This window comes from Haliotis rubra, unplaced genomic scaffold (assembly GCF_003918875.1).
Source record: "Haliotis rubra isolate DU_JTF1 unplaced genomic scaffold, ASM391887v1 Scf304, whole genome shotgun sequence".
NCBI lineage: Eukaryota > Metazoa > Mollusca > Gastropoda > Lepetellida > Haliotidae > Haliotis > Haliotis rubra.
Window position 1 is genome coordinate 370,304 of NW_025766974.1, and position 20,660 is coordinate 390,963.

Genomic DNA, 20,660 nt, shown 5'->3' on the forward strand with positions numbered 1-20,660 from the left:
TCCGCACCGTCTCGGTACAGACTGAATACGTCGACGAAGTCGCTCTTGTGGAATTCTTCCCCCCTTTTGCAATGCGATGGCCAGTTGTGGAAGTGTCTGAGGCGTGTTTTGACGTTGACGTACACTTCGATCGAGTTCATCCCATATTTATAGTGATCGATACCACAGGCCCTCTTGTCTTTGCGAGGATTAAAGATGTTCAAAAAAACATAAAACATTTGAGCTTACCCGCGACTCGAAATGCTCCATAGTACAATGTATTGTACTGTGTAGCATTTCGAGTCGGGGGTCATCTAAAAAAAATAATTTAAATTTAATCGTTCGCAAAGACACGAGGGCCTGTGATCGATACCGCATGCTTTTCCGCTTACTTGCACGTGCATTTCGCTTTGCATGTTTTCTTGGTGACGTTTTTGCAAATATTTCTTCAACGCTTCTAAAACAAGGGATATAGTAACAAATTTCCGCGTTTTTGGCTCTGAAGCTGTTTACAATCACACAAAGATGACATTTTGGAAGAAATAGTATATTTGTATTGTTTTTGCCACAGCTACATGAGTCCAATATTCTCAAAATCACCTCTGCGTTTCTCTCTCTTTGTTTTTTCTTTTGAAGAGCGTTTAACGCTGGCTTTCCCTGGTGTATTGACACCCCACAGGCATTCACCATATCAAAATCAAATGGCCTTGAGCGTTTTAACGTTAACTTCTTTTGAGCAAGAGTCGTAGCACGCTCTGTGATGAAATCTTCGATGAAAGAGGATGCTTACTTCAAAAGGTGTAATTATGAAGCTGCGCGAATGCATTACAGGTTTAATTCTTGAATGACACCGCATAAAATGAAGTCAACGATTGTTAAATTAATTAGTTTTTGTTCCTTTGAACACAGAAGTAGACAACCCGTTCAAATTCGCTTTCTTGTCCTTGTGGGCATGTAGGCGAAGTATGACTGTTCGCCTTCTTGTCCCTGTGACCATATAGACGATGTCTGACTGTTCGCCTTCTTGTCCCTGTGACTATATCGACGTGTAACTGTTCGCCTTCTTGAATTGTGAGCGCGTAGACGATGTGTGAGTGTTCGCCTTCTTGTCCCTGTGACCATATAGACGTTGTGTGACTGTTCGCCTTCTTGTCCCTGTGACCATATAGACGTTGTGTGACTGTTTGTAATGGTTCTCTTTCTTGACGTCATGAGCCCGGAGACAACAGGTCACTTTCCAACCACCTATTACAATAAACATGTAAGAAAGTTCGCTTTCTTGTTACTTCTTGCCTTCCTAACTCATTTAATTACGCACGATGACAGATCTCATTTTGATGACACCCACTCGCTCTAAAGGAGAAAATATATGACTCAGTTGTTGATTAAGGTTTTATCTCTCAATGATTATTCACATAACTTCGACCTAATTTAATTTCGCAAATTGTCTAACCGCGATTGACAGGTCCTGTGGACTTTGTTTTGATACTACTCTCCGCGGATTGGCTACTGACTTTGTGGGCGTGTCAAATTATGTGCATAAATTAAACAATCACCTGAAACACGTCAAGCCACAGTATGTACCATTCGTCTGAATATTGATCAATCTCGTAATTTCTGTCTGCTTACATTTATATAATTGTTTTTGATTAAACTATTCGAGATATAATTTTCGTTTTTGTCAAATTTAATTATAAGGATTTACTGTCTATTTTCTTGGTTCAGTGAGGTATGAATCGAAACACCGATATGAAAACTCATTCGTACAGTTTACACATCGTACAGTTTACACATCGTACAGTTTACACATCGGGGATTTCGATTCATACAACAATGTACATTTTCAGTTTTCAATGAACGGAAACAATACACAATCAAGCTTTAATTGAATCGATTAAATTTGTATTTTGGGCCATAGGTTCTCTATAGTCATATCTGTAACTGTTCATCTGGAACATAAACATTGACATAACCCGTGAGTGTTTGTTCCACCTATGACCTGAGGTACGTATATAAAGATAATATATTTAAACACACAAGACAAACACTACGGCGACTTTTCAGGATCAGAATGGCGGATTAACGTTGTACGAGTCGTCGTTTGCGCCACGGGAGATCTAGCTCTGCCTTTGCGGTCATTCGTAAAATGTCTTTATGATTATTTAGGAGAATTTTTAAAGTTTACGCCAAGATGCGGATTTGCATGGACACAGTTTGGGTTCCCGTGTTAACGTCACTAATATGTTTTTTCTCTCGTCACTATATTTTTAACTTTTGTTTCCACTGACGTCACTAATGTGGTTTCTCCTGACGTCACTATGGTTTCATATGTTCCTGCGTTTAAAACTGTCCCGACAAAACATATAAATTAATTCTTTTAATATATACAACTGAATTTATGTTTTATCGACCCCATCACCACTGGCTCAAGTATTCGCCCGGACTTGAGTGCCAGCATTGGTAGTATTTGGTACAATGCGTGACATCCTTTCCTGTGTCCCTTTGCTGTTATATTGCCTAACCGGCGTAAAACTGTACTCACTCACTCACTCGCAGAAAAACCCTTTAGAACCCATGGCCGTTGATTGATTTTCGTTCTTCTGACGACATTGATTATTCAAACTCAATTACGGATAAACAGTACGTTCTCTCCCTATGAAAACTGTATATATTTGTGTAGAGGCATTGACCAGTTGTTTCACCTGGTGACCACAGAACTGTTGGGTAGCATTTCCCACACATGGCGTCCTTGTTCTCGGCCAACCGATTGGACACCCTGCCGGTCAAGGCGAGTGATTCACCTCTCGTGTTTCGAGTGTGTGAGTAAATATTATATACTCATGGAAACGAATAAAGGAACACATGAAAGTACAAGTATTCTTTTTCCAGGTTTCTTCACATGGTATGTATTGCACTGTTGGTGAAATTCTGGAAATAAATAAAGGAACACTTGTACCTTCATGTGTTCCCTTATTTGTTTCCATGAGTATATGTATGGCCCCATTGGTAGTATTGCGGTCATATCGTGATTATCATGTATTCGAATCCAGACAAAATAAACATCTGAAAATAGTGAACGAAGTTTCTATACATTGTCTCAACTGGATTTTGTTTGAATTTTTTGTTGTTTAATGCCGGGCTCAGCAATATTCCAGGTGTATGTTGGTGGTCTGTAAAGTCTCCATTGGACCGTGCTATCATACTGATTATGATCACATTTTGATCAAACAACCCATACAATGTCAAATTACCCTAAAATACACGATGACTATGTTTATGAGGCCTGATACCGCCTATTTGTTCAACGAAACGGTTATCCTGCTGCTATGCATGAATATTTCATGAAGACGCGTCGTTAGACGCTATCCATCGTGCAGCACGCTGGCAACCACTGCCAGCAACACACACGTTACAGGCTGGTTTAACCCAGTAAGCTGTTAGCAGCGACAATGATTTGACTATTGACAATATCGCCTGGCCTATTGCTACATGTACAGGGCGGACAAACGGTGCCTCATACACCGAGTAAGACCTTTTCTTCTACCTGACCCGCACGACCACTGACAACAACGGTCTATATTTATCCTCGCGGTGACAGGAATATGCGACAGAAAGGGTTAATTTATTAACCATGGTTGGTTTCATCGGATTAGAGAGTCTTGGAGTAAGCTGTAAATTGACTGAGGCTATTGACTTGGAGAGCGTGAAAATCGCCGGCTTGTAAACCTAGTGCGTGGCGGGGGGCACCCTAACGCTCCGGGGGAGAGAGCAAACACAGGTAAGGCACAACCTCCAGCTCTCCCTCCTGCAGACTCACGTGTCAAACGGGACGTTTACAGACTGGGGTAGCGACTATAACAGGATATGGGAAACACAGCAAGAATCGGTTCAACTGATACACATACGCACAGTGCACGTGCGTGCGTGAGTGAGTGAGTGTGCGTGCGTGAGAGAGAGAGGGGGGATGAAAGGGATTTGGTTAGTGAACCAGATTAGCGTGTAAATTACAAGATTAGCATAATTTAACGTTTTACGGTATGTTTCGATATATAATTTGTGAGAGCGCCCGTCTCTACTTACATTTTGCCGGCTCTAAAGGCCAAATGTATCAATACTAAAATCAACTGTATTGTGTTCAATGCCCAACCTTTTAACACATTGTTCCATTTATTTCATGTTTCTATATGAAGACACGTGTGGCAATATTACACCAACATTGAACTCAGCTGTCGAGCACTTTTCAAATAGGTAGATATCCCATGTATATTTTGATAAATTGACAATGGAGGTACGTACGGTGGGATGTGCACTGTTGTATCGCCAGCAGCGTCCGTTCTGAAACTGTACAAGTGAGCCGTGGGCTATAGCCAATACAAAGAAGACCATGTTTACGCGCTGATCAAAAAATGATAATAACCTGTAATGATCTCCAGGATATGACATACCTCGTCAATTGAAACCTGTTCCCTGGTATCGCCATAGGCTGTGTCTGGCAGGCATTGTCAAACGAGGACCGTGGAGGGAGCAGCTCGCACCCTCGGGCAGGACGACAAGGCTAAGGTGACCCTGCTTCACGTCAACACCTCACACACGGGAGACATCGGCAAGGTAAGTCACGTTAGACAATTGTAAAAATGTCATATATCCTGGATCGGTGTAGCATATTGCCTAATCTATTTATATGATGTGTATATAAGTGACAGAAGTGAAACATTTATGACATTGCCAGATAGGTGTGTCATTGTCCCACCATTACTATACAGCGCTGGCCTTGTGTTGGCTTCTCGGCGAGGCTACCATAACCAGCTTCAGTTGTGTTTGTACTGGTCCGAGAGAGCTGGGGTGAAAACCGTCTAGTTCACGGTATATTTGGTTAACCTGGAAATAATAGAGCGACACTGCAGCGTATAACGCCGCGCGCTTGTACTAGCAGTCTCTACATCCGTGCGGGGCATGCTCCTCGTTTGCAGGGTATCTACATACAACTGTGATCAGGCTATCAGGGTGATGAGACGGGGCCACCATGGTGATGTGATCACACTGAGGTGAGGATGTGATCAGACGGACGTGGGGATGTGATCAGGCTGACGTGGGGATGTGATCAGGCTGACGTGGGGATGTCATCAGACTGACGCGGGGATGTCATCAGGCTGACGTGGGGATGTCATCAGGCTGACGTGGGGATGTCATCAGGCTGAGGTGGGGATGTCTGACGTGGGGATGTCATTAGGCTGACGTGGGGATGTCATCAGACTGACGTGGGGATGTCATTAGGCTGACGTGGGGATGTGATCAGGCTGACGTGGGGATGTGATCACACTGAAGTGAGGATGTCATCACACAGACGTGGGGATGTGATCACACTGAGGTGAGGATGTCATCAGACTGACGTGGAAATGTCATCAGGCTGACGTGGGCATGTCATCAGGCTGACGTGAGGATGTCTCAGAATGACGTGGGGATGTCATCAGGCTGAAGTGGCATGTCAACAGGCTGACGTGGGGATGTGATCACACTGAGGTGAGGATGTGATCAGGCTGACGTGGGGATGTCATCACACTGACGTGGGGATGTGATCACACTGAGGTGAGGATGTGATCAGGCTGACGTAAGGGATGTTATCAGACTGACGCGGGAGTGTCATCAGGCTGACGTGGGGATGTGATCACACTGAGGTGAGGATGTCATCAGACGGACGTGGGGATGTCATCAGACTGACGTGGGGATGTAATCAGGCTGACGTGGGGATGTGATCACACTGAGGTGAGGGTGTCATCAGACTGACGTGGGGATGTCATCAGGCTGACGTGAGGATGTAATCAGGCTGACGTGGGGATGTGATCACACTGAGGTGATGATGTCATCAGACTGACGTGGGGATGTCATCAGGCTGACGTGGGGATGTGATCAGGCTTCTATGGGGATGAGATCAGGCTTCTATGGGGATGACATCAGACTGCTATGGGGATGAGATCAGACTGCTATCGTGATGATAGGCTTCTATTGTGATGAGATCAGGCTTCTATGGTGATGAGATCAAACTGCTATGGGGATGAGATCAGGCTTCTATGGTGATGAGATCAGGTTTCTATGGTGATGAGATCAGGCTTCTATGGGGATGAGATCAGACTACTATGGTGATGACAGGCTTCTATGGGGATAAGATCAGGCTTCTATGGTAATGAGATCAGACTGCTATGGTGATGACAGGCTTCTATGGGGATGAGATCAGGCTTCTATGGTTATGACAGTCTTCTAGGGTGATGAGATCAGACTGCTATGGTGATGAGATCAGGCTTCTATGGTGATGAGATCAGACTGCTATGGTGATGAGATCAGACTGCTATGGTGATGAGATCAGACTGCTATGGTGATGAGATCAGACTGCTATGGATCAGATGAGATGATCAGGCTTCTCTATGGTGACTGCTATGAGATCATCAGACTGGTGATGAGATGATGAGATGATGAGATCAGGCTTCTATGGTGATGAGATCAGACTGCTATGGTGATGAGATCAGGCTTCTATGGTGATGATCTATGGTGATGAGATCAGACTGCTATGGTGATGAGATCAGACTGCTATGGTGATGAGATCAGACTGCTATGGTGATGAGATCAGGCTGCTATGGTGATGAGATCAGACTGCTATGGTGATGAGATCAGACTGCTATGGTGATGAGATCATGACTCAGCTGATGAGATCAGTGATGGTGATGAGATCAGGCTGCTATGGTGATGAGATCAGATGATGAGATCAGGCTGCTATGGTGATGAGATCAGACTGCTATGTGAGATCAGATGATGATCAGGCTTCTATGGTGATGAGATCAGACTGCTATGGTGATGAGATCAGATGAGATCTGCTATGGTGATGAGATCAGGTGACTGCTATGGTGATGAGATCAGGCTTCTATGATGAGATCAGACTGCTGTGGTGATGAGATCTGCTATGGTGATGAGATGAGACTGATGAGATCAGACTGCTTGGTGATGAGATCATGCTATGTGATGAGATCAGATGGTGATGAGATCAGATATGTGATGGTGATGAGATCAGACTGCTGTGGTGATGAGATCAGGCTTCTATGGTGATGAGATCAGACTGCTATGGTGATGAGATCAGACTGCTGTGGTGATGAGATCAGGCTTCTATGGTGATGAGATCAGACTGCTATGGTGATGAGATCAGACTGCTATGGTGATGAGATCAGACTGCTATGGTGATGAGATCAGACTGCTATGGTGATGAGATCAGACTGCTATGGTGATGACAGGCTTCTAAGGGGATGAGATCAGACTGCTATGGTGATGAGATCAGACTGCTATGGTGATGTCTGGCTTCTATGGGGATGAGATCAGGCTTCTATGGTTATGATGAGATCAGACTGCTATGGTCTTCTGCTGGGTGATGAGATCAAACTGCTATGGTGATGAGATCAGACTGCTATGGTGATGAGATCAGACTGCTATGCTATGGGATGAGATCAGATTGCTATGAGATCAAACTGCTATGGTGATGACAGGCTTCTATAGGGATGACTGCTATGGTGATGAGATCAGACTGCTATGGTGATGAGATCAGACTGCTATGGTGAGATCAGACTGCTATGGTGATGAGATCAGACTCAGACTGCTATGGGGATGAGATCAGACTGCTATGGATGATCAGACTCTGGGTGATGAGATCAGGCTTCTATGGGATGAGATCAGATCAGCTTCTATGGTGATGACTATGAGATGATGCTATGATCAGACTGCTATGGTGATGTCTGGCTTCTATGGTGATGAGATCAGACTGCTATGGGGATGAGATCAGACTGCTATGGTGATGACAGGCTTCTATGGGGATGCGATCAGGGGAAGTTATGGGGATGCAATGAGCTTGTCATGGTACTATCTCACAGATTTGGCGATCTGTTCTCTTTTAATAATGTCGAGTCAAGTCAAGTCAAAGATGTTTATTGTACGAAAGGCCCCCGGCCCATATACATTGGAGTTATACATATACATGTATGGCACTGGAACTATACACCGTGGTGTGTTTCCGCAAAGATACGCCATGAAAAACATCTATTCAGACTTAATCTGAATAGAAATCTTTTGTCCCGGAATCTTTCACCGATCTGTAGACTCCGAGCATATTAGCCGAGTGTTTACGTAATGCAATCATCACTGTTTAGGAATACATGTTGGCGAGAATATTAATACGCAATAACCTCAATAACACACTGACGTAACGCCAGACGCGGTGTTCGAATATATTAATAAGTGAATTGCTTATTTAAAAATTTAGTAGCGGATGTCGCGTAGCCATGCTCACCGACTGAAACACAGTGGTACATGGGGAAAGGCTTCTGTGAACGTTGGTCAATAGTGTGATGAGAGAGAAGGCAATGCCGGGCTGGATGGAAAGTAAAGGCAGGAAAATGTCACTGAGGAGTTCTGATACATACTCACAATCTGTATAGTACACAATCGTTATTCTAACGTCCATATAGGGCACATAGACTGATAAAATCGAGTGTGCTGCCAGAAGCCTTTCTCTAGATTATTTATGTACTATATTTCACTGATGTGGAGTTTGCTGCTCTATACCCTCATCAATAGTGGGTGCGTTAAACTTCTGAACATCTGTAACTGTTTAACTGGTTTATCCAGTATCAAGCATGAGGATATTAGGGAATTGTTATTATTCCAAAGTGCGGAAATGCTGTTATTATTGTGTGACTGTTATGCAATATATATAAGGTGTTGATTAATAACAATTATGATGAACATTGAATTCCCAGTACAAGTCAAAGACAAACTCTGTCTGGTTTGATCACGCAAAGTCGACCACTCTCCGGACTCAATGTACCTGGGAATCCCATTCATACATTCATGCGAGACGTTTGGCCTCCTTCTAATTACAGTCCAGACCGAGACGAATTGTCTATATATGCACCAGTAACATCCACCAACCCACCCTCACAAGTACACACACATTTCGGGTGTTCGACCCTCACAAGTACACAAACATTTCGGGTGTTCGACCCTCACAAGTACACACACATTTCGGGTGTTCAAGACGCTTCACAAGGTCACCAATGAAAGAAATTACATGTCACATAACCTTTGCCTCTGAGCATATATCGTAGATTATATAACATCTATATGTAGAGGATGTGGCGTTCATTGCATGGTATATATACACTGCCAGATACTTTATGACAATTTGAATATTATGAAATGACGTGAGGACATCAAATGTGTCTATTGGAGGATTCAAGTAAAACATTTCCCTGTGTATTCTTTTATGGCATTTGCATACAATGCAAAAATGGTATTCATCTTGTATCTTATAGCAGGTACAATACCCATACTGTTATGAGGTTTTGTTTTTGTTAATTAAAATGTCACATTAATCAGCTTTTAGATATTATGGGTCACAAAAGATTAAAGCGCTGAACGTGGATTTGAACTTACGCTTTGTAGTCAACTTAGGCTATTTAATTTCACCTGTTAGAGTAAGCAGAGGGGTTACCTCCCTTTGTTTTTGATTTGCTGCCGGTGTCTTCGGTGGGACTGGAAGCTCTGAGAAGATGGTGGTGTGGCATAGCTTTTGTCAGGACAATCTAGAACTGTATAATAGGTATATAAGGGATGGTTGCTGAGATATATGGGGAACGACTTGTATTTACGCTCAGCTGTCAAACTTCAATCAGTATATCTACAAGGATCAAGACTTTGGTGACTATAGAATTTAGTTAATATTTTAGATTTGTCACCCAATCGTATTGCATTAGAAATCTGTGAGTGAGTGAGGGAGTTTAGTTTTACGCCACACTCAGCAATATTCCAGCTATATGGCAGTGGCCTGTGAATAATCGAGTCTGGACCAGAAAAATCCAGTGATCAACAGCATGAGCATCGATCTACGCAACTGGGAACCGATGATATGTGTCAACCAAGTCAGCGAGCCTGACCACCCGATCCCGTTAGTCGCCTCTTACGACAAGCATGGGGTACTGAAGATCAATATTCTAATCACGGGTGATTAGAAATCAATACTGTCATTCATTGTAACCTTGTTTTCTCTTATTCAATATATAATTGAATATGATAGACTCGTTTGTGTTATATTTTGCTGGTTTAAAGGGGGACTCACAAGTCTTTTATCACAGTAAATCACTTTTAATCCGTAACAATACATATAACCAGTCTGTGTGATCATTCACACTACAAAGCGACAAGCCTCTCATTTTGACTATGCTGATTCTGAAGTCCATATGATTGTAACCCGCGCGTCTAATGGCGGCTGTCTGTAAAGGCCAATGCCCACCTGGTCGACCCTAATGAGGCAACCACTGTCTAGGGTAACGTGAAACCCTGACCACGGACCGGAGACTGAATGTGAAATGTCGATACCGAACATACAAAAGGAGCCAGCATTTGAATACTCACTGGCGGTGCAATCGCATGAGTTTATTTTACTTTATCACGGCATTGTTTCGTTTCGATGGCAAGCTACCATTTGCCATGGTGTGAGTGTATGTGGTTAACAGTGAGGCGTTGGAAACAGAAAAATACCAACAAAAAACGACCGCTGTTCTCATTCACTATCACAGTAGGTAACTTTGTTTCACTACTGGAACTCGTCTTAGGATAAGCATGTGTTTCGTCATGGCCACGATGCAAAAAAAAATAAATAAGTGTCTCTGTATGTACACATGAACATTTAGTAATGCACCATCTGAATCCAAGTGCAATTTTAAATATTTTAGTCTAAACAGTGAGTGAGTGACTTTAGTTTTACGCCGCTTTTAGCAGTATTCCATCAATATCACGGGGAACACCAGAAATGGGCTTCACACATTGTACCCATGTCGGAAATCGAACGCTTTAACCTTGAGGCTAACCCTCCTTTTACCAGACGATCATAGCCAATCATACTGAAATGAGAATGCTAGACCTAACCGTTCACAAGCCGTCATCGCCCATTCACAGAACACCATCGAAACGAAAGCTATGACTGACTGACTGAGTTTGGTTTTACGCCGCTTTTAGCAATATTCCAGCAACATCACGGCGGGGGACACCAGACATGGGCTTCACACATTGTACCCATGTGGGGATTCGAACCCGGGTCTTCGGCGTGATGAGCCAACGCTTTAACCATTAGGCTACCCCACCGCCCCACGAAAGCTAGGAGACCAGATGTGTACCACAACGATCATCTGTGGGACTGAGGAGGTGGGATAGCTTAGTGTTTAAAGCGTTCGCTCGTCACGCAGACGGCCCGGGTATGATTCCTCTTATGAGTGAAGTCCATGTGTGAAGACCATTTCTGGTGTTCCCCGCCATGATATTGCTGGAATATTGCTAAAAGCGGCGTAAAACCAAACTCACTCACTCGCTTAGTTATATATGCAATGACAATGGTACAAGTGCAACCTTACTCTCTGTGGTAAACATTCAGATTGTTTCTGCATCCCCTCTGAGACCCGCATGCTGAAGCTGGTATGTGCGTTCCTTGAACCAAACTACACAGTTACTACCTTAGCATAAACCCTTTACAACAGGCTTATGTGGCCTAATGAGGGCATATTTATGTGGGGGGTTTAATTGTCATATCTTAGCATGCGAATAAGTGTATTTTGTAAACGCCAGGCTCAACTGACAGGAATATGACCACCATAATAGTCTCGGTTCACAGAAGTGCATTCTTATTTTCCGCAATTATCTCGCCGGTCATTGCCTACCGCAACTCTCATCATAACGAGCTTATGTGCCAGAAAAAGGGCACACCCAGAGATAATGATAGCATATAATGATATAACTCTATGGTTAGGTCATGATGAGGCAATGAAAACTTGACATATTTGTAATGATAATAGTTCTGGTGTTTACCAGTTAAAGAAATCGGTAAAATTACCTCGTAGGGTCGACTGCATGATTCCGTCTTTCAGGAATGAATATTTAGCAAACATTGATGACAAGGGTGACTGGAGAAAAGTCGAGTTCACCACGCCCAACAGGTGGACACGCTATAAACACATGCAGTGGCAAGACAATTGCTCACCTGAACAAACTAATCACGGAGGCACCCAGTTATACCGGTAATAAGACAGCTTTGTCTTCGGAGACCAGCATTTTCAGACACAAAGTACATTATTTAATATCTTGCTGTGGGGGTGTTCTGTAACAGACAGTGGGACCTGTAATAAAACTGCAAGTTGTGATGTTACGAAATCTTGTATTTACTTCCGTACATGCGACAGAGTGTGCGAAAATAGCCCACAGTGCACGGTTTCCTTGTGTAAATACATCTGTGTCTTTCGTCTCTACCAACCTAGTTCAGCGTACATTTTATTTCTTCTCAGTATCAGGATGTTCACCCCCCAACTTTAGATCTTGCACTTGTGATAACTTCCATTTTATGTATATGTATGAACTATGATATTTTTCATTTTTATGTATATGTATGAGCCCTGCGTGTCTCATAAGCCATACTGGCCGGACACTGTACATAATATTTGTGTATATTTATTGTCATTGTTTTACAGTGTGTGACACGAATATACAATAATCTTCTTCTTCATCAGGATCCGTCAAATTAATTACTAGTATATAAGCCGTTACTGATCTGCTTTCAATAAATATTTAAACAAGGTGGTGTTAGTCATAAGCGTATTTGAAAACGTACAATCGCTATAATTACATATTGTTATAATTTGTATGAATACATGGAAATACTACATTTGATGAGAACATATTCCAAACATATGACGCCTAAACACGTAGGTGCACATGCCATATCATATTCCACAGGTGATGCCGCCTACAGACGTAGAGTCCAGCAATTCCATACCATATTCCAGTAATAAGGGGCACACATGGAAATGCACTCTTTCATGTTGTGTGATCCCTCCCAAATTCATGACTGAGCCCCATCTATAGCGGCTTCATGTTCGGTAAAGTTGACATCCCGACATCGTTCTCCTTGCCACACTCGGTCTCGAGGTTCCTTGAAGTCTAGGTAGTATCTTGGTGGAAAGGATTGGAGCTCATTCGAGGTAGGGGCGGTGACATAGCCCAGTGGTTAGAGCGTCCGCTCGTCACGTCGAAGACCCGGGTTCGATTCCCCACATGGGTACAATGTGTGAAGCCCATTTCTGGTGCCCCCGCCGTGATATTGCTGGAATATAGTTAAAGGCGACGTAAAACCATAATCACTCACTCACTCATTCCTGGTATGGCGATCTGACGTCGCCTTTAGCCCAATCCAAACATCGAACATATGGAATGGATTCCATGCCTTGCTGATAATATGTTGATTGACAACAAACACGCCAATGCTTATGTATCTGCCAAATGCTTTGGTTGTCAAAAGAAATGCATTCAGTTGTTGCAATGCTCAGTAGCAAACGTTTTTTGTTAGTACTCTGTTACGATATACCCAAACGCTAGTTTCGATCACCCCGTTTACATAGCACCCCTTATTTTCAAGCTTCTGACCGTTCATAAAGGATTTTAGGTTATATAGCGATTATCCAAACATTGTTGAAAGGGATTTTTCAGGCTTTGTTAAGTGATTTTCTAACATCATCAAAAATTGATAATTGGGACTCTTTCGTAGTGTAGTTGATGGCACCAGTCTGGCAATATAGAACTCTCAGTAGATACTTCATGTAGTGTACCCGTACGTAGCAGGGTCATTTGTCTCACAGTCCCTGAACTATATTAGTTTCCCTACTGCCAAGCCCTCCCTAAATGAAGCAAGTCTATATTTCCTCAGGTTATGAATTCCTTGTCTCCCAGGGGCTCCTTTTCATTTAAATGTGTTTATTTGTTACTATTATATATTCAGAGACTCCCTCGTAAGCAAATAGTGAACTGTGTCACCAGGGACGTAACGATTTTCTTAAAAACAGACAATTTAATCAGGACATAAATTCTGTTCTCATGCTTACGAGTTGGTCTGCGTCACGATTAGCGTCCATTCGTTATAATATGTTATTAGTTTTTTGTGAAAATACAATGTTCCTGTACTCATAACGATTAGGAAACAGACTGTTATGTCAACTCGTCTTTTCATGCTTACCATGCTGGGTATACCACGGTAAGTTTCCTGTGAAAATAAAATCACATTCCTTATACTAATCTTCTGTTTCAAGGTCCATTCGATTACTGTTACTTAATATCACCTGTTTAAAGGTATATCACGACGGTATACTAATCTTCTGTTTAATGGTATATCACGACGGTATACTAATCTTCTGTTTAATGGTATATCACGACGGTATACTAATCTTCTGTTTAATGGTATATCACGACGGTATACTAATCTTCTGTTTAATGGTATATCACGACGGTATACTTCTTCTGTTTAATAGTATATCACGACGGTATACTAATCTTCTGTTTAATAGTATATCACGACGGTATACTAATCTTCTGTTTAATGGTATATCACGACGGTATACTAATCTTCTGTTTATATCAATCTTCTGACGGTATACTATCTTCTGTTTAATGGTATATCACGACGGTATACTAATCTTCTGTTTAATGGTATATCACGACGGTATACTAATCTTCTGTTCAAATAGAATAAAGCACTATCGACACATCTAGAAGAAATCCACATGAAGAAATCTGAGCTAAAAGGAGAGTCAATTGTGACAATATCATAAATATATATTTGTTTTAGTTGTATTACAGCTGTACGATGTTGTTTGTAAAGAAATCGAATCGACATGCAACACCCAACCCATACAATGTGTGGGAACAGCGATTCTATTGTGTTTATCTTACGATTCTTCCGCGAAGTAAATCATTTATTACTAGTTACACAAAACCTGTTTCAAATCACTAAAATTATCTCATTAACATACTCAGCTCAGCGCGTTTTGGCGATCAGACACCGTTTCTGTTCTGGGAACGTTTCAGACGCGACAAAATGCTTTCCAAGCCCAGAAGAAGTCGATTGTACAATTGTGACAATGTCATGAGTATATATTTGTTTCAGCAGTATTACAGCTGTACGATGTTGTTTGTAAACAAATCGAGTCTGGACCAGACAATCCAGTGATTGTCACCATGTGATACAATGACAGAGCATGTGTTTATGAACCACTATAAAATAGTGTTCGCGAAGTGGTGAGTATATCCTGCCCCACCAGTGTCACCCATCACAAACATATGCTAAGTCTAGTCATATGTTCACCTGAAATTCCGGAACGATCCTAATTCGGGAACGTATGGTATAAGTCAAAATAAGGAATTGCATCGGACAAGTATTGTAATTGATGCATCAAATTTGGAATTTTCTACCATAAAACGTTTTGAAAAGCTTCACTGAGGCCCCGAATGTTGTAACCTTGATCAAACAACTTCTGGGCAAGAGTGGCTTGACGCACCCTTTTAATATTGGAGAGCAGTGTGTATAATTTGATAATACTTTTAAATATATTTGTCAAAATTGTTGCCATTCTTAGTGTTAAGGACTGATTAGATATTAAGTTCAAATTCACCAACTGAATTCAATGTAAAAAATGTCAAAACTTACGACTAATAGGTGGCAAATACATAAAACGATAATTTAAGTTTCCAAACTTGAAATATTGCCCTTGATGTGCCACAGTCAACTTAGTTCCGTTAAGTACAATTCGGCTTAGTATCATTTAAGAGAGTCATTTATAAACATATTCAGGAAAATAATGGCTTGTCAGTCTGAATTAGTTGTATATTTCCTTCAATTAGAGTTTTATCACTGTATCGTTAACTGAAAACCTATTTGCACAAAGACAAAAGTTCCTGCAACCTTCTCCCAAACAGCCAGTTACACAGACTCATGAATATTACACAACCTCGATGCTTAATTTATCACAGCATTTGGTTCAGTGAGACTTGCAGATGTATGTTCGGGGTAAATCGATCTGTACTTCTTACTTCAGTAATGATTTCAGCCCTGTCATGTTAAGCTCATTGATCACATGCCTGTCTTGTTCTCGAAAGCTTTCGTATCAAACACTTCACCTTGAGTCCGCGGTATCGAGGGAGGACGTCTTGGCTTACCACGTCTTAGGACGACATGTAAATCTTCAGTACAGGAACATCACCCAGGTAACATTTTGTTGGTTTAGTATTTGATAGCAGGAACAACTTGACTTGTTTAAGTAGGCCCAAGTTAATTAACACTAATCCGCGATTCACGATATAGTGTTAAACCTCAATATTCAGATTTGCAATGATCAATTTTCCCAATGCTGCATACATGTTCGTTCTTGGTTCTATGCTACTGTACCTTGACTATCGCTAGTCTGTGACGATCGTAACAACCATCTTTAATTTTGTAAACTAAAACTACTTGATGTGAAGCAGTCATCTGCCTAGCGTTTCTTATTCTGTAACTAGGTCACGTTTCTCCACAACCACATCAACTGTATAAAACTCCCCATTAATTATTAAACATGCTCTGTGGCAAAGACGTTGGAGTCGTCCCTCCTTGAAATTTTCCTAACTATGCAAGCTATTGAAAATTACTTGTTTAATGTATTTGAAAGAGATTACTTGATTGTCCAGTATGCAAAATGTTTGTAAGAACAGCGATAAATTACAGCCTTTCTTCTCTGCATAGGCAGCATTATCCTGGCACCGATCACGATACAAGCCTGTTATTGTCCTACACAATGTGCCCTCTCGCTGTGAAGGTTACTGGTTTTACATATACTGACTGTCCACCGCATTGACATACATACGGATATGTGTGGTTGGTCGAACCACGACTGTTGCAGTCCAAATGTGTTTTGGGCCGAATGCTATCCGCCTTCATAACGCTGTCGTGTTTAGATCGATACAAGAAAGGTCTCTGTGACTGTGTCTTCTATAGAAGCAGAATGGTGCCATTGATTTCTGTACATTGTGCGCAGAATGGGACAGGACGGTCAACAGGTTAACAATTCGTTACTTAAATAGATGTTCATCCACGATAAAACAGGAATTCAGAGCGAATCTGTTAACAAACACACGGTCGCTATGCATAATTCCTTCAGATAAACGTTTTTAGAGATCCAGTACATGTTGTAGTAGTTGCAGCATTAGAGAATGTTACCCTATTATTGGCCTCAGAACGATCAATACGCCAAAGGCAATATGGAATAATCTGCAGCTTTGCTCAATGACACATTCAAATTTAGTTTTATGTTAACGTATCAGCGTTTGATGAAATGCGTTTCAATCTGTTTTGTGGGTGTAAGATACAGATACCATGCCATGTCATTGACAGATGAATTGATTTCGGTGTGAGTTTATAGTGAGTGAGTTTAGTTTTACGCCGCACTCAGCAATATTCCAGCTATATGGCGGCGGTCTGTAACTAATCGAATCTAGACCAGACAATCCAGTGATCAACAGCATGAGCATTGATCTACACAACTGAGAAACGATGACAGTGTGGGTTTATAACTGGAAGCGTTGAAACACAGCAGTCATAACACGCTATCACAGAAATCTTGACGTTTCGTTACCTGTTGTTGTTGTCAAGATTTCTGTGATAGCGTGTTATGACTGCTGTGTTTCAACGCTTCCAGTTATACTAGACCTGACTCAGGCTGGGACTGCAGACCCACTACCACACACGCTGTTCACCTGTGTCAATAGTAGGTCAGTGTGTGTCTCGACAAGGGTAGTATAACATTGAAAGTGTACTTTGTTGAGTTTAAGTGTAGTAGTCCTGAACATGCCGTCATTGAATGTATGAATGAGGTTGAGTTCTGAAACTGCTGTCTCGTACTTGTATGAACGTTTGTACATGGTTTCAATGACGCGTTTATGTTTAAATAGACTAGACCCGTGTCTTTGGGACTTATAGGCGATGTTAAATAGGGACATACGGTTACATAATGCTTACTCAGTGAGAAGCATATTCCCAGATTAACGTGGATACACACGGGCACGTTGACTCTGAGCTGAGGCATGACAACACAAAGTACCATAGCGATGGTACGAGCCACACACCTACTGTCCCTAAGTAGACCCTCCTTCCACTTGACCATGGCCTGCAGTTATGAGGTTAATGGTCACTGGCCGTCAGTAGTTTCAATCTTACCTCATGACACTAGTTCCTAATTATTATAGATGTGCTCTTGTAATAATATTGTTTCTGCAGGGTTGGAATATGTATAACATCATTATCAAGACGGGACAGCACAGTCGAATAAGTACACACACACACACACACACACACTCTCTCTCTCTCTCTCTCTCTCTCTCTCTCTCTCTCTCTCTCTCTCTCTCTCTCTCTCTCTCTCTCTCTCTCTCTCTCTCTCTCTCTCTCTCTCTCTCTCTCTCTCTCTCTCTCTCTCTCTCTCTCTCTCTCAGACAGTGACGTACAGAACACCGGGTTTCACTGGTCCACACTGCCATAACACAATATTGTATTGTCCACGACTGACACAACAGTTCAACAGTTTCAGAAACAATTACCTTGTCAATTTAAAGCAAGGCAAATAAAAGGCCTGTATCAACATTTTGAGAAAAATGACAATAACATTCGAATTAGGAAATGGAAAGTATCAGCTCATATTACAAATTGACTTTGTCAACATACATTATTCCTACTTATTACTGAGATAGGAAGAGATTACGTTAAACTACCGGGTATACGTTGTTTCTGGACACAGTGACGGAAGCAGGAAAGTGACCAAGATACTTCACCGCAGGTTACCTGTTAAGTATGGAAACAACATAACCTGGATCAAACAAATGAAATGCATTGATAAGAAATAATGGACATTGGATGTGGTATTAAATTCGAGTCAGATCGATAAATATTTTGACTAATATACTCGGCGAAATGTTTTGGGATAACGCATATTTTGGGGTGGTTTTGACCACACAACTCATAACATATCCCCTAAACATCCTCTTTTGTCAGTATAGAACATACCTTCCCGTTCTGAAGTCACGAGATGTCACGAGATGATAACTTAAAGTATTTTTGGACAAGACTGGGTTTTAGATAGTTATAAAGTGACCATGACATTATCCTTCAACATTATCCTCTCTCTCTCTCTCTCTCTCTCTCTCTCTCTCTCTCTCTCTCTCTCTCTCTCTCTCTCTCTCTCTCTCTCTCTCTCTCTCTCTCTCTCTCTCTCTCTCTCTCTCTCTCTCTCTCTCTCTCTCTCTCTCAACTTCTACAGTAACTACAAACCCGATCCACCATGAAGTATATTTATCACGGTAAGCTAGGTAACATGTGTTGCCATCAGCTATTGTTCATTTACATGCAGGCATGAAGTACGACATATTCCATTCAATGAAATGCATTAAACCTTCAAGATTATGCGAGTATGTATGCTAATCGACTGCCCAGAGATAACATATACTGCGGTCCTATACAGCAGACAGAACAGCTGATCACACATTTATTTGGCAGCTGATCACTCACAGTTTTGTGAAATAGTGTACACAGCTAACGCCACACCGTATGGACAAACTGTGTATGGTGTGGGGAGGCACGCCATCTATACCTTGATTTTATTACCTGAAGACTACACGACTGCCACAACGATAGTTGAGATATCTACATGTCCTACCAGTGAGACGACTTCATCTCCTGCAGCTGAGTCATCTACAACCACTGTAGCTGGAGAATATATCCCGAGGACAACCTGAATATTGAGGCCAGTTGAGAAAATGGAGATCCTGTAAAGAGAGACCACAAAGGCAGTTAAAACGTGGACATTTAAGGAAGACTTCATACAGTTTGGAGACGTGAGGTGTCAGTTCAGCAGGCGAAAGCCAATTCAAAGTAATCGCATGGCCGTGATTGTGGTCCCGAAATCCTGGTAGACGAAAAACTCCCTGAATCAAGCACCCTTGTACTAAAGACAGCTTTGAACTTTGGAATATTCATTTCAAATCAAGGTACAGCTGATCTTTATAATCATTGGAGAGAAACTTGAGAAAAGTGAAATCCGAATGTCTGAATCTGAAAGACATCGAAACTTCAACAAAGATTGCACTGAACAGAGACACCACAAAGCCGAACCGATACAGCCTTCGAAAACGCGACACCTTGTATCCTGAACTAAAGTTGGCGATATTTGCAAGGAAACATCACAGTAGTGAACATCATGCTGCGTCTGCCAGGTTGTGTCTGATTTCCTGGAATTGAGATGACACAAGAAGAATGTCAGCGGGAAATATCGGCATAACCAGAGGTGTCATACCCACGTGCTGGTATCTACTTGATTTTAAAACTCTATTGCACTGGTTAATCGACCCACCTACTAAGGTTGCTTGTCTGCGATAATCAATGCATCTTTCTCCTGATGTTGTCAACTAGCACGGACACTATACACGACATGATATTATAGATTGTCAAGACAACTGTCACGGGACGAAGTATGCATGCATGTTTCTCGAAGTCTTAACAATGTCATCCCTCACCATGAAGAGACACTACGCCAACACGACTATAGTCTACCAAAGAGGTATCGTTACAATGCATTTCTTTCCTAACTAATGTATTGAATTATGTCATGTAATATCACTTTGGTCCACTAAACACCTCACATGCCTCAACGATATCTCGAAAGGAGACACGACTTGTACGATGATTTAAGCATTACAAGAATTATCTAAACTAAGATTACCGTCATGATCATGACAAACGAATCCTTTCCCCTAAT

General features: G+C 41.8%; 1 protein-coding gene across 5 annotated transcripts in view; it reads left to right on the top strand.

The window, feature by feature from the left end:
- Nucleotides 1–3,444: 3,444 nt before the first annotated feature.
- The window catches only part of LOC124282822, a 34,581-nt gene continuing 17,365 nt past the window's right edge, over nt 3,445–20,660 (top strand). The window contains exons 1-2 of one of the 5 annotated variants that reach the window (XM_046718855.1): nt 3,445–3,757; nt 4,413–4,587. Coding sequence is in view for 1 of the 5 variants with exons in the window: in XM_046718854.1 (XP_046574810.1) it covers nt 20,384–20,462 (79 nt within the window). In the remaining 4 variants the exon portion in view is untranslated. Of the gene's footprint in view, nt 3,758–4,312; nt 4,588–15,987; nt 16,090–19,673; nt 20,463–20,660 lie in introns of those variants that run through there. The other 4 variants (XM_046718857.1, XM_046718856.1, XM_046718858.1 and 1 more) reach the window with 4 other exon arrangements.